We start from the raw sequence: 14463 nt of genomic DNA, 5'->3' as shown, positions 1-14463 counted from the left end.
ACTAGCTGGTTCCTGGATGAGGGCGTGTAGCGGCGTGTATGTGTGCAGTCCCATGAAGCAATTCGTTACATCGCGAGACCTGATATCACGCGATACTTCCTGACGCTGAGGCCGGCGGCTCGCCGGCCCAAAGTTGCAAGGGTGGTTTTTCCGCTCACAGGCACCAGGGGGAAGCGAGATGGCCACCATTCAACCCGAAAAAAAGTCATATAACCATTACAATGACTCCAACGCTGTTCAGTTAAGATAAGATAAGCTAAAAAAAACTGCAGAGTTCCCCTTTAATATAAACGGGTCCTCATGGAGAGGGTGGGCAGCTTGCACATGACAAGACAACATGCACAAGTTGTAGAAGCTGATGGGATTAGGCTACAGTTCACTGGAATTGTACCTTTCATTCATGTAACAAATAAAATTGATTGATTGATTGATTGATGTGTTTTCTGACGTTTTCAGAAATGGCTAAGGCCATGGAAGTTCATATTAGGGTGGATGGTAAGTTAATATATTGTAATTTTAGTCGTATAGAGTTTTTCTTCTTTGTAATTTTATGTCTGAGGAAAATGTTGCTATTCCCAGCCTCATCTTTTTCATTATGCCTTTGCATTTCTGGCATTACATTACCCGCTCGCTAGCTTGCTAAATAGTTAACCTTAGGTAGAGTCTTTTGGCATCCATGTTGCAGTTGCCTAGTAGCGCTATTCTCACGGGTTAATCACTTGAATGGCAAGCACGGGTACACGACTTCCCATGTCGTTACATCGAGATCATAAGTTCCATTTGAAGGCAGCATTAAAAAATAACTCAAAAGAGATGGAAACCAAAGAGTTGAAGGCGTTGTGAGCTGAAACCCCACGATAGGTAACGTCGTAGGACAACTGGAGCAGACGGGGTATCTTGGTCTCTGGCCCTGAAGGGACACAGAGCAATTTAATCGCCGATATCTTTGGTTTTATCGCTCTAATTTCCTTTCCTTGCACAGCTGCTGGATTCTCGCGATGTCACGAAATCACACGAGAATTGTCAGGCTTCAAGTAATGGGTTTGTGTCCGAACAGGAGCGGACCGAACCAATCAGCGTCCGGTGAGGAGCTACTGGCATCTTAGGACGTGGTAGGTGTGTGTGACGGCCGCAACTGTTCGTTCAAAACAACATGGTGGGCAGATGGTTCATCCAATCATCTGCCAGGTATTTTTTGAAAGTGCCTGCCCTTTTCCAAAAGTTTCAAATAATGGCTTCTCAGACGGTTCTGTGTTAACAAACCAGCTGCAGCGACTGGTTACTAATTTCCAAGCTTTTGTTATTTGTCTTTCTTTTAGAGTAAGCATGAAGCATCTGACATCAACACTTTTGTCATGTTCCAAATGGTGGATGCCTTATTCAGTTGTCTGAATAAAAATCAATAAATATTTCACTTCATCTACCTTTAAACTTGATTGCAACATGTGTAAACAACTCATGACTACACACGTCACACGTCTGAACTTTAATGCACCAGTATTAGCTTAAAGCAGACACAATCAGCTCGGCGCTACGATCAGACACACAGATTTAGGATCTTTGTGAAAGTAGATGTGGCGAGCCATGATGAATTTTATTCATGTTGCTGTGGCTGTGCTCAGTCTTCTGTCCATTGGACAGTCAGCTCCTGTGAGCAGCTGTGAGAGTCTGATCAAACCAATTGAAATCAACGGAACAGAGAAGGTAAGACACTCTCTCATCTCACTTGTCACCTGTCTCTCACAATCTCACTTTCTGCATGTTGGGTCATTTTTGTTTTTAAAAAAAATTGGCACAATCTTTAATGTGACCATTTGTCATCTTATGCAACTGAGCAAGACACTGTCTGTTTCAGCTGCTGGGCAAGTGGACGTATATAGCAGAAAGCACAACCATCCCAGCATCCAAATTGCTGACGAAGATGATTGTGGACAGTGCAAGGGTGAAAATGACTGCTGCTGAGGAGAGTGATGCCATCAATGTCTTTCATTCTCAAAAAATGTAATTTCAAGCCTACATTTAATTCAGGTTATTTTGGAGCCAAAGTCTTGCATAGAGAGTCCAGTGATGTTCTTTCCCTATTTCAAAACATGTCAGTGTGTATTTTCACTTTTAAAATGTCTACTTATGAAAGGTTTGGCCGCTGCTTCACTTTAACAACTAAGATGACCTTGGAAAACAGCACACTGTCTATTGGTGAGTAGTATTGATGAAACATGCTGTACAAACATTTTGACTGACCATGTACCTGAACAAACAAATTTGGACTTTGTGTCCAACATTGAAACTGCACTTTGTGTATGTGTTGATGTGTGTTTATGTATGCGTGTACCCCCAGTGCAACCTTTCAATAGTTCAGAGGTTCTACTGACTACTGGCTGCCCTGACTGCCGTGCTGCCTACATAAAGTTGGGTATTGGAGGACGAACATACAGCGGCCTCCAACTCCTGAGTAAGATTTATGACCTACAGACTGATAAAATTAATGTAGAATAAATTAGAAGAAATGATATCACTTTAATTCCTAAAACAGGTCTAAGATGTTCTTAGGGAACACTGTTGAAATGGGTTAAACTGGGGGTGGATGTTTTGTTGTACAATATGTTTCTGTAGTCAGTTGAGAAAAATACCTGACAAATCAAAATACTTTATCAAGCTGATGCAAAAATCCAATCCAATGTAAATCCAATAGTGTCATCAAGCAATGATAACCGTAGACCAACCTGGTTGGCAATTTTCTATCATTTCACATGTACATTTTTTTTACTCCACTGCATTCATCAGATTTTACCAAAAAAACACATGATAACATTCTGAAACACAACACATTGGTACATTTTGAAACCAATGGTTCCCAACCTTTTTGTCCCTTTAAGCCTTACAAGAGATCAGTGTTTTGTTGGGGTCAAATTGTGTCCAACATTTAACAAAAAAATCTGAAATTAGAATATAAATTTGTGTAGCAGAACTGTTTTTTCTTCTTTCTAACCCAATTCAACATCCCAACATATATATATATATACACAGTATATGTATGTATGTATGTATGTATGTATGTATGTATGTATATATATATGTATGTATGTATGTATGTATGTATGTATATATGTATATATGTATGTATATATGTATGTATGTATGTATGTATGTATATATGTATATATGTATATATGTATATATGTATGTATGTATGTATATATGTATTTATGTATATATGTATATATGTATGTATGTATGTATGTATGTATATATGTATATATGTATGTATGTATATATGTATGTATGTATGTATGTATGTATGTATGTATATATGTATATATGTATATATGTATATATGTATATATGTATGTATGTATGTATGTATGTATGTATATATGTATGTATGTATATATGTATATATGTATATATGTATGTATGCATAGCTCCTTAGCTTGCAATTGTTTTGTCTCTCAGGCAGGAGAAATAAGGTGACTGCTGCTGAGCTGGAAGAGTTTACAAAGCAGGTAGAATGTCTGAATTTACCAGCACCTGCTATCCTGGACCCAGAAAAAGGTATGAACTTTCACACATATATAAACTGACTGCAAGGCTTTAAAGCCATATGTTGTTTTTCAACAGTTTATCCCCTGAGGTTGTGAATATGCTCCGTTTTCTCTTTTTCATAACGGCATGTTTAATGCTTATGTGTTAATGTTTACCTCACAGGGTTTTGCCCAGATGAGTCTCACTCCCAAGAAACAGAGGTTGTTGATCTAACCAATATAATGAATGACCTGGGCTCTGAAGTTTTCAGCCATCTTGACAGAATTATTAACAGTGAAGGTGGAATGCAGGCATTGTTCAAAATGATCTCCAATGGCCTAGCTGGATTAAAAGAAAATTAACATTGTCAATAATGTCATGCCATGCTTTACATAATGAAGAGGCCATGTCTAGAGAATACTGCCAATAAAATAAATGAATATGAAGTATGACTCTTCTGTCTTTTACTACTTGTTTTAGAGTATCTATTATTTAAATTTAGGTCGCATTTGCATAATGCATCACCAGCTGAATCTTAATTCAAGATGATGTACGCCTATAATATATGGTAAAATCTACCTCATCCCAATAATTGACAATCAGCGGAAAAGAAATCACACTGAGTTAAAGAGGAGGATGCCCATAGCCTTGTTTATTGGTAGTTTATTACTGTACATCTGCACACCTGCTCATGAGTCATATGTACATATATCTTTCTCACTCTCATACACACAAACACACAGACCACTCAAGATTATATAAAAAAAGGACTCAATTTCTGTGCAGGGTTCAATCACAGTCTGAGATCTACGAAGAACATTTGCATCTTCATACACCGTGTACACACACAGCACAAATATCTGCATATGGCCTTATGCCTTGATTTACATAGAACCGAGCACAATCAAAAATATAGAAAAGTCACTGATGAACCAATCGAGTGAATTTTGGGTCTTTCAACATATAAACCAAAACAATGTCTGAGCTTTGTGGGTCCATGGAAGATGTGCTTCCTTTACTAACTCAACAGGAAGACCACAGAAAGATTAGTTGTCTTTAGAGGCATTTTTTCAATTTCATAACATACTCCAATTACTCAAGTAATGTGTGATCTGTGCAGAATACTTTACCCCCTGGTATAACTTAGGAACATACCTGACAGTGAGATTTTCCAATACTACATTTTGTTGTAAGTATAATCCCCTGAGTGTGACCCATAATCACAGGAGCTGTGTGACCTAAAACAAAGTGGCTTTGTTCAATCAAACAATGTATGTGTGCAGTCCCATGAAGCAATTCGTTACATCGCGAGACCTGATATCACGCGATACTTCCTGACGCTGAGGCCGGCGGCTCGCCGGCCCAAAGTTGCAAGGGTGGTTTTTCCGCTCACAGGCACCAGGGGGAAGCGAGATGGCCACCATTCAACCCGAAAAAAAGTCATATAACCATTACAATGACTCCAACGCTGTTCAGTTAAGATAAGATAAGCTAAAAAAAACTGCAGAGTTCCCCTTTAATATCAACGGGTCCTCATGGAGAGGGTGGGCAGCTTGCACATGACAAGACAACATGCACAAGTTGTAGAAGCTGATGGGATTAGGCTACAGTTCACTGGAATTGTACCTTTCATTCATGTAACAAATAAAATTGATTGATTGATTGATTGATGTGTTTTCTGACGTTTTCAGAAATGGCTAAGGCCATGGAAGTTCATATTAGGGTGGATGGTAAGTTAATATATTGTAATTTTAGTCGTATAGAGTTTTTCTTCTTTGTAATTTTATGTCTGAGGAAAATGTTGCTATTCCCAGCCTCATCTTTTTCATTATGCCTTTGCATTTCTGGCATTACATTACCCGCTCGCTAGCTTGCTAAATAGTTAACCTTAGGTAGAGTCTTTTGGCATCCATGTTGCAGTTGCCTAGTAGCGCTATTCTCACGGGTTAATCACTTGAATGGCAAGCACGGGTACACGACTTCCCATGTCGTTACATCGAGATCATAAGTTCCATTTGAAGGCAGCATTAAAAAATAACTCAAAAGAGATGGAAACCAAAGAGTTGAAGGCGTTGTGAGCTGAAACCCCACGATAGGTAACGTCGTAGGACAACTGGAGCAGACGGGGTATCTTGGTCTCTGGCCCTGAAGGGACACAGAGCAATTTAATCGCCGATATCTTTGGTTTTATCGCTCTAATTTCCTTTCCTTGCACAGCTGCTGGATTCTCGCGATGTCACGAAATCACACGAGAATTGTCAGGCTTCAAGTAATGGGTTTGTGTCCGAACAGGAGCGGACCGAACCAATCAGCGTCCGGTGAGGAGCTACTGGCATCTTAGGACGTGGTAGGTGTGTGTGACGGCCGCAACTGTTCGTTCAAAACAACATGGTGGGCAGATGGTTCATCCAATCATCTGCCAGGTATTTTTTGAAAGTGCCTGCCCTTTTCCAAAAGTTTCAAATAATGGCTTCTCAGACGGTTCTGTGTTAACAAACCAGCTGCAGCGACTGGTTACTAATTTCCAAGCTTTTGTTATTTGTCTTTCTTTTAGAGTAAGCATGAAGCATCTGACATCAACACTTTTGTCATGTTCCAAATGGTGGATGCCTTATTCAGTTGTCTGAATAAAAACCAATAAATATTTCACTTCATCTACCTTTAAACTTGATTGCAACATATGTAAACAACTCATGACTACACACGTCACACGTCTGAACTTTAATGCACCAGTATTAGCTTAAAGCAGACACAATCAGCTCGGCGCTACGATCAGACACACAGATTTAGGATCTTTGTGAAAGTAGATGTGGCGAGCCATGATGAATTTTATTCATGTTGCTGTGGCTGTGCTCAGTCTTCTGTCCATTGGACAGTCAGCTCCTGTGAGCAGCTGTGAGAGTCTGATCAAACCAATTGAAATCAATGGAACAGAGAAGGTAAGACACTCTCTCATCTCACTTGTCACCTGTCTCTCACAATCTCACTTTCTGCATGTTGGGTCATTTTTGTTTTTCAAAAAAAATTGGCACAATCTTTAATGTGACCATCTGTCATCTTATGCAACTGAGCAAGACACTGTCTGTTACAGCTGCTGGGCAAGTGGACGTATATAGCAGAAAGCACAACCATCCCAGCATCCAAATTGCTGACGAAGATGTTTGTGGACAGTGCAAGGGTGAAAATCACTGCTGCTGAGGAGAGTGATGCCATCAATGTCTTTCAGTCTCATAAAATGTAATTTCAAGCCTACATTTAATTCAGGTTATTTTGGAGCCAAAGTCTTGCATAGAGAGTCCAGTGATGTTCTTTCCCTATTTCAAAACATGTCAGTGTGTATTTTCACTTTTAAAATGTCTACTTATGAAAGGTTTGGCCGCTGCTTCACTTTAACAACTAAGATGACCTTGGAAAACAGCACACTGTCTATTGGTGAGTAGTATTGATGAAACATGCTGTACAAACATTTTGACTGACCATGTACCTGAACAAACAAATTTGGACTTTGTGTCCAACATTGAAACTGCACTTTGTGTATGTGTTGATGTGTGTTTATGTATGCGTGTACCCCCAGTGCAACCTTTCAATAGTTCAGAGGTTCTACTGACTACTGGCTGCCCTGACTGCCGTGCTGCCTACATAAAGTTGGGTATTGGAGGACGAACATACAGCGGCCTCCAACTCCTGAGTAAGATTTATGACCTACAGACTGATAAAATTAATGTAGAATAAATTAGAAGAAATGATATCACTTTAATTCCTAAAACAGGTCTAAGATGTTCTTAGGGAACACTGTTGAAATGGGTTAAACTGGGGGTGGATGTTTTGTTGTACAATATGTTTCTGTAGTCAGTTGAGAAAAATACCTGACAAATCAAAATACTTTATCAAGCTGATGCAAAAATCCAATCCAATGTAAATCCAATAGTGTCATCAAGCAATGATAACCGTAGACCAACCTGGTTGGCCATTTTCTATCATTTCACATGTACATTTTTTTTACTCCACTGCATTCATCAGATTTTACCAAAAAAACACATGATAACATTCTGAAACACAACACATTGGTACATTTTGAAACCAATGGTTCCCAACCTTTTTGTCCCTTTAAGCCTTACAAGAGATCAGTGTTTTGTTGGGGTCAAATTGTGTCCAACATTTAACAAAAAAATCTGAAATTAGAATATAAATTTGTGTAGCAGAACTGTTTTTTCTTCTTTCTAACCCAATTCAACATCCCAACATATATATATATATACACAGTATATGTATGTATGTATGTATGTATGTATGTATGTATGTATGTATGTATGTATATATATATGTATGTATGTATGTATGTATGTATGTATATATGTATATATGTATGTATATATGTATGTATGTATGTATGTATGTATATATGTATATATGTATATATGTATATATGTATGTATGTATGTATATATGTATTTATGTATATATGTATATATGTATGTATGTATGTATGTATGTATATATGTATATATGTATGTATGTATATATGTATGTATGTATGTATGTATGTATGTATGTATGTATGTATATATGTATATATGTATATATGTATATATGTATGTATGTATGTATGTATGTATGTATATATGTATATATGTATGTATGTATATATGTATATATGTATATATGTATGTATGCATAGCTCCTTAGCTTGCAATTGTTTTGTCTCTCAGGCAGGAGAAATAAGGTGACTGCTGCTGAGCTGGAAGAGTTTACAAAGCAGGTAGAATGTCTGAATTTACCAGCACCTGCTATCCTGGACCCAGAAAAAGGTATGAACTTTCACACATATATAAACTGACTGCAAGGCTTTAAAGCCATATGTTGTTTTTCAACAGTTTATCCCCTGAGGTTGTGAATATGCTCCGTTTTCTCTTTTTCATAACGGCATGTTTAATGCTTATGTGTTAATGTTTACCTCACAGGGTTTTGCCCAGATGAGTCTCACTCCCAAGAAACAGAGGTTGTTGATCTAACCAATATAATGAATGACCTGGGCTCTGAAGTTTTCAGCCATCTTGACAGAATTATTAACAGTGAAGGTGGAATGCAGGCATTGTTCAAAATGATCTCCAATGGCCTAGCTGGATTAAAAGAAAATTAACATTGTCAATAATGTCATGCCATGCTTTACATAATGAAGAGGCCATGTCTAGAGAATACTGCCAATAAAATAAATGAATATGAAGTATGACTCTTCTGTCTTTTACTACTTGTTTTAGAGTATCTATTATTTAAATTTAGGTCGCATTTGCATAATGCATCACCAGCTGAATCTTAATTCAAGATGATGTACGCCTATAATATATGGTAAAATCTACCTCATCCCAATAATTGACAATCAGCGGAAAAGAAATCACACTGAGTTAAAGAGGAGGATGCCCATAGCCTTGTTTATTGGTAGTTTATTACTGTACATCTGCACACCTGCTCATGAGTCATATGTACATATATCTTTCTCACTCTCATACACACAAACACACAGACCACTCAAGATTATATAAAAAAAGGACTCAATTTCTGTGCAGGGTTCAATCACAGTCTGAGATCTACGAAGAACATTTGCATCTTCATACACCGTGTACACACACAGCACAAATATCTGCATATGGCCTTATGCCTTGATTTACATAGAACCGAGCACAATCAAAAATATAGAAAAGTCACTGATGAACCAATCGAGTGAATTTTGGGTCTTTCAACATATAAACCAAAACAATGTCTGAGCTTTGTGGGTCCATGGAAGATGTGCTTCCTTTACTAACTCAACAGGAAGACCACAGAAAGATTAGTTGTCTTTAGAGGCATTTTTTCAATTTCATAACATACTCCAATTACTCAAGTAATGTGTGATCTGTGCAGAATACTTTACCCCCTGGTATAACTTAGGAACATACCTGACAGTGAGATTTTCCAATACTACATTTTGTTGTAAGTATAATCCCCTGAGTGTGACCCATAATCACAGGAGCTGTGTGACCTAAAACAAAGTGGCTTTGTTCAATCAAACAATGTATGTGTGCAGTCCCATGAAGCAATTCGTTACATCGCGAGACCTGATATCACGCGATACTTCCTGACGCTGAGGCCGGCGGCTCGCCGGCCCAAAGTTGCAAGGGTGGTTTTTCCGCTCACAGGCACCAGGGGGAAGCGAGATGGCCACCATTCAACCCGAAAAAAAGTCATATAACCATTACAATGACTCCAACGCTGTTCAGTTAAGATAAGATAAGCTAAAAAAAACTGCAGAGTTCCCCTTTAATATCAACGGGTCCTCATGGAGAGGGTGGGCAGCTTGCACATGACAAGACAACATGCACAAGTTGTAGAAGCTGATGGGATTAGGCTACAGTTCACTGGAATTGTACCTTTCATTCATGTAACAAATAAAATTGATTGATTGATTGATTGATGTGTTTTCTGACGTTTTCAGAAATGGCTAAGGCCATGGAAGTTCATATTAGGGTGGATGGTAAGTTAATATATTGTAATTTTAGTCGTATAGAGTTTTTCTTCTTTGTAATTTTATGTCTGAGGAAAATGTTGCTATTCCCAGCCTCATCTTTTTCATTATGCCTTTGCATTTCTGGCATTACATTACCCGCTCGCTAGCTTGCTAAATAGTTAACCTTAGGTAGAGTCTTTTGGCATCCATGTTGCAGTTGCCTAGTAGCGCTATTCTCACGGGTTAATCACTTGAATGGCAAGCACGGGTACACGACTTCCCATGTCGTTACATCGAGATCATAAGTTCCATTTGAAGGCAGCATTAAAAAATAACTCAAAAGAGATGGAAACCAAAGAGTTGAAGGCGTTGTGAGCTGAAACCCCACGATAGGTAACGTCGTAGGACAACTGGAGCAGACGGGGTATCTTGGTCTCTGGCCCTGAAGGGACACAGAGCAATTTAATCGCCGATATCTTTGGTTTTATCGCTCTAATTTCCTTTCCTTGCACAGCTGCTGGATTCTCGCGATGTCACGAAATCACACGAGAATTGTCAGGCTTCAAGTAATGGGTTTGTGTCCGAACAGGAGCGGACCGAACCAATCAGCGTCCGGTGAGGAGCTACTGGCATCTTAGGACGTGGTAGGTGTGTGTGACGGCCGCAACTGTTCGTTCAAAACAACATGGTGGGCAGATGGTTCATCCAATCATCTGCCAGGTATTTTTTGAAAGTGCCTGCCCTTTTCCAAAAGTTTCAAATAATGGCTTCTCAGACGGTTCTGTGTTAACAAACCAGCTGCAGCGACTGGTTACTAATTTCCAAGCTTTTGTTATTTGTCTTTCTTTTAGAGTAAGCATGAAGCATCTGACATCAACACTTTTGTCATGTTCCAAATGGTGGATGCCTTATTCAGTTGTCTGAATAAAAACCAATAAATATTTCACTTCATCTACCTTTAAACTTGATTGCAACATATGTAAACAACTCATGACTACACACGTCACACGTCTGAACTTTAATGCACCAGTATTAGCTTAAAGCAGACACAATCAGCTCGGCGCTACGATCAGACACACAGATTTAGGATCTTTGTGAAAGTAGATGTGGCGAGCCATGATGAATTTTATTCATGTTGCTGTGGCTGTGCTCAGTCTTCTGTCCATTGGACAGTCAGCTCCTGTGAGCAGCTGTGAGAGTCTGATCAAACCAATTGAAATCAATGGAACAGAGAAGGTAAGACACTCTCTCATCTCACTTGTCACCTGTCTCTCACAATCTCACTTTCTGCATGTTGGGTCATTTTTGTTTTTCAAAAAAAATTGGCACAATCTTTAATGTGACCATCTGTCATCTTATGCAACTGAGCAAGACACTGTCTGTTACAGCTGCTGGGCAAGTGGACGTATATAGCAGAAAGCACAACCATCCCAGCATCCAAATTGCTGACGAAGATGTTTGTGGACAGTGCAAGGGTGAAAATCACTGCTGCTGAGGAGAGTGATGCCATCAATGTCTTTCAGTCTCATAAAATGTAATTTCAAGCCTACATTTAATTCAGGTTATTTTGGAGCCAAAGTCTTGCATAGAGAGTCCAGTGATGTTCTTTCCCTATTTCAAAACATGTCAGTGTGTATTTTCACTTTTAAAATGTCTACTTATGAAAGGTTTGGCCGCTGCTTCACTTTAACAACTAAGATGACCTTGGAAAACAGCACACTGTCTATTGGTGAGTAGTATTGATGAAACATGCTGTACAAACATTTTGACTGACCATGTACCTGAACAAACAAATTTGGACTTTGTGTCCAACATTGAAACTGCACTTTGTGTATGTGTTGATGTGTGTTTATGTATGCGTGTACCCCCAGTGCAACCTTTCAATAGTTCAGAGGTTCTACTGACTACTGGCTGCCCTGACTGCCGTGCTGCCTACATAAAGTTGGGTATTGGAGGACGAACATACAGCGGCCTCCAACTCCTGAGTAAGATTTATGACCTACAGACTGATAAAATTAATGTAGAATAAATTAGAAGAAATGATATCACTTTAATTCCTAAAACAGGTCTAAGATGTTCTTAGGGAACACTGTTGAAATGGGTTAAACTGGGGGTGGATGTTTTGTTGTACAATATGTTTCTGTAGTCAGTTGAGAAAAATACCTGACAAATCAAAATACTTTATCAAGCTGATGCAAAAATCCAATCCAATGTAAATCCAATAGTGTCATCAAGCAATGATAACCGTAGACCAACCTGGTTGGCCATTTTCTATCATTTCACATGTACATTTTTTTTACTCCACTGCATTCATCAGATTTTACCAAAAAAACACATGATAACATTCTGAAACACAACACATTGGTACATTTTGAAACCAATGGTTCCCAACCTTTTTGTCCCTTTAAGCCTTACAAGAGATCAGTGTTTTGTTGGGGTCAAATTGTGTCCAACATTTAACAAAAAAATCTGAAATTAGAATATAAATTTGTGTAGCAGAACTGTTTTTTCTTCTTTCTAACCCAATTCAACATCCCAACATATATATATATATACACAGTATATGTATGTATGTATGTATGTATGTATGTATGTATGTATGTATGTATGTATGTATATATATATGTATGTATGTATGTATGTATGTATGTATATATGTATATATGTATGTATATATGTATGTATGTATGTATGTATATATGTATATATGTATATATGTATGTATGTATGTATATATGTATTTATGTATATATGTATATATGTATATATGTATGTATGTATGTATGTATGTATGTATATATGTATATATGTATGTATGTATATATGTATATATGTATGTATGTATGTATGTATGTATGTATGTATATATGTATATATGTATATATGTATATATGTATGTATGTATGTATGTATGTATGTATATATGTATATATGTATATATGTATGTATGTATATATGTATATATGTATATATGTATGTATGCATAGCTCCTTAGCTTGCAATTGTTTTGTCTCTCAGGCAGGAGAAATAAGGTGACTGCTGCTGAGCTGGAAGAGTTTACAAAGCAGGTAGAATGTCTGAATTTACCAGCACCTGCTATCCTGGACCCAGAAAAAGGTATGAACTTTCACACATATATAAACTGACTGCAAGGCTTTAAAGCCATATGTTGTTTTTCAACAGTTTATCCCCTGAGGTTGTGAATATGCTCCGTTTTCTCTTTTTCATAACGGCATGTTTAATGCTTATGTGTTAATGTTTACCTCACAGGGTTTTGCCCAGATGAGTCTCACTCCCAAGAAACAGAGGTTGTTGATCTAACCAATATAATGAATGACCTGGGCTCTGAAGTTTTCAGCCATCTTGACAGAATTATTAACAGTGAAGGTGGAATGCAGGCATTGTTCAAAATGATCTCCAATGGCCTAGCTGGATTAAAAGAAAATTAACATTGTCAATAATGTCATGCCATGCTTTACATAATGAAGAGGCCATGTCTAGAGAATACTGCCAATAAAATAAATGAATATGAAGTATGACTCTTCTGTCTTTTACTACTTGTTTTAGAGTATCTATTATTTAAATTTAGGTCGCATTTGCATAATGCATCACCAGCTGAATCTTAATTCAAGATGATGTACGCCTATAATATATGGTAAAATCTACCTCATCCCAATAATTGACAATCAGCGGAAAAGAAATCACACTGAGTTAAAGAGGAGGATGCCCATAGCCTTGTTTATTGGTAGTTTATTACTGTACATCTGCACACCTGCTCATGAGTCATATGTACATATATCTTTCTCACTCTCATACACACAAACACACAGACCACTCAAGATTATATAAAAAAAGGACTCAATTTCTGTGCAGGGTTCAATCACAGTCTGAGATCTACGAAGAACATTTGCATCTTCATACACCGTGTACACACACAGCACAAATATCTGCATATGGCCTTATGCCTTGATTTACATAGAACCGAGCACAATCAAAAATATAGAAAAGTCACTGATGAACCAATCGAGTGAATTTTGGGGTCTTTCAACATATAAACCAAAACAATGTCTGAGCTTTGTGGGTCCATGGAAGATGTGCTTCCTTTACTAACTCAACAGGAAGACCACAGAAAGATTAGTTGTCTTTAGAGGCATTTTTTCAATTTCATAACATACTCCAATTACTCAAGTAATGTGTGATCTGTGCAGAATACTTTACCCCCTGGTATAACTTAGGAACATACCTGACAGTGAGATTTTCCAATACTACATTTTGTTGTAAGTATAATCCCCTGAGTGTGACCCATAATCACAGGAGCTGTGTGACCTAAAACAAAGTGGCTTTGTTCAATCAAACAATGTATGTGTGCAGTCCCATGAAGCAATTCGTTACATCGCGAGACCTGATATCACGCGATACTTCCTGACGCTGAGGCCGGCGGCTCGCCGGCCCAAAGTTGC

At 38.0% G+C, this 14463-nt stretch overlaps 2 protein-coding genes across 7 annotated transcripts; both read left to right on the top strand.

Moving 5' to 3' along the window:
* The first annotated feature begins 1458 nt into the window (after positions 1-1458).
* LOC116040573 lies at positions 1459-8746 on the top strand. 5 transcript variants are annotated; one of them, XM_031286051.2, is made up of 6 exons: positions 1459-1704; positions 1856-2001; positions 2135-2196; positions 2339-2452; positions 3454-3552; positions 3706-3968. In XM_031286051.2, the coding sequence occupies exons 1-6, from the start codon at positions 1573-1575 to the stop codon at positions 3882-3884; spliced, it is 732 nt and encodes a 243-aa protein (XP_031141911.1). In that variant the 5' UTR covers positions 1459-1572; the 3' UTR covers positions 3885-3968. The 5 variants fall into 5 exon arrangements, with proteins under 5 accessions (XP_031141911.1, XP_031141915.1, XP_031141910.1 ...); XM_031286050.2 differs by lacking the exons at positions 1856-2001; positions 2135-2196; positions 2339-2452; positions 3454-3552; positions 3706-3968 and adding exons at positions 6614-6759; positions 6893-6954; positions 7097-7210; positions 8232-8330; positions 8484-8746 and having other exon boundaries at positions 1487-1704; XM_031286049.2 differs by lacking the exons at positions 1459-1704; positions 1856-2001; positions 2135-2196; ... (1 more) ...; positions 3454-3552; positions 3706-3968 and adding exons at positions 6246-6461; positions 6614-6759; positions 6893-6954; ... (1 more) ...; positions 8232-8330; positions 8484-8746.
* A 2274-nt stretch (positions 8747-11020) lies between these two features.
* LOC116040572 lies at positions 11021-13542 on the top strand. Of its 2 annotated transcripts, XM_031286047.2 has the most exons (6): positions 11024-11239; positions 11392-11537; positions 11671-11732; positions 11875-11988; positions 13022-13120; positions 13274-13542. In XM_031286047.2, the coding sequence occupies exons 1-6, from the start codon at positions 11108-11110 to the stop codon at positions 13450-13452; spliced, it is 732 nt and encodes a 243-aa protein (XP_031141907.1). In that variant the 5' UTR covers positions 11024-11107; the 3' UTR covers positions 13453-13542. The 2 variants fall into 2 exon arrangements, with proteins under 2 accessions (XP_031141908.1, XP_031141907.1); XM_031286048.2 differs by lacking the exon at positions 11875-11988 and having other exon boundaries at positions 11021-11239.
* Positions 13543-14463: the final 921 nt, after the last annotated feature.

The sequence above is a fragment of the Sander lucioperca genome, chromosome 4, assembly GCF_008315115.2.
Source record: "Sander lucioperca isolate FBNREF2018 chromosome 4, SLUC_FBN_1.2, whole genome shotgun sequence".
NCBI classification, from domain to species: domain Eukaryota; kingdom Metazoa; phylum Chordata; class Actinopteri; order Perciformes; family Percidae; genus Sander; species Sander lucioperca.
This window is presented reverse-complemented; position numbering and strand designations above follow the sequence as displayed.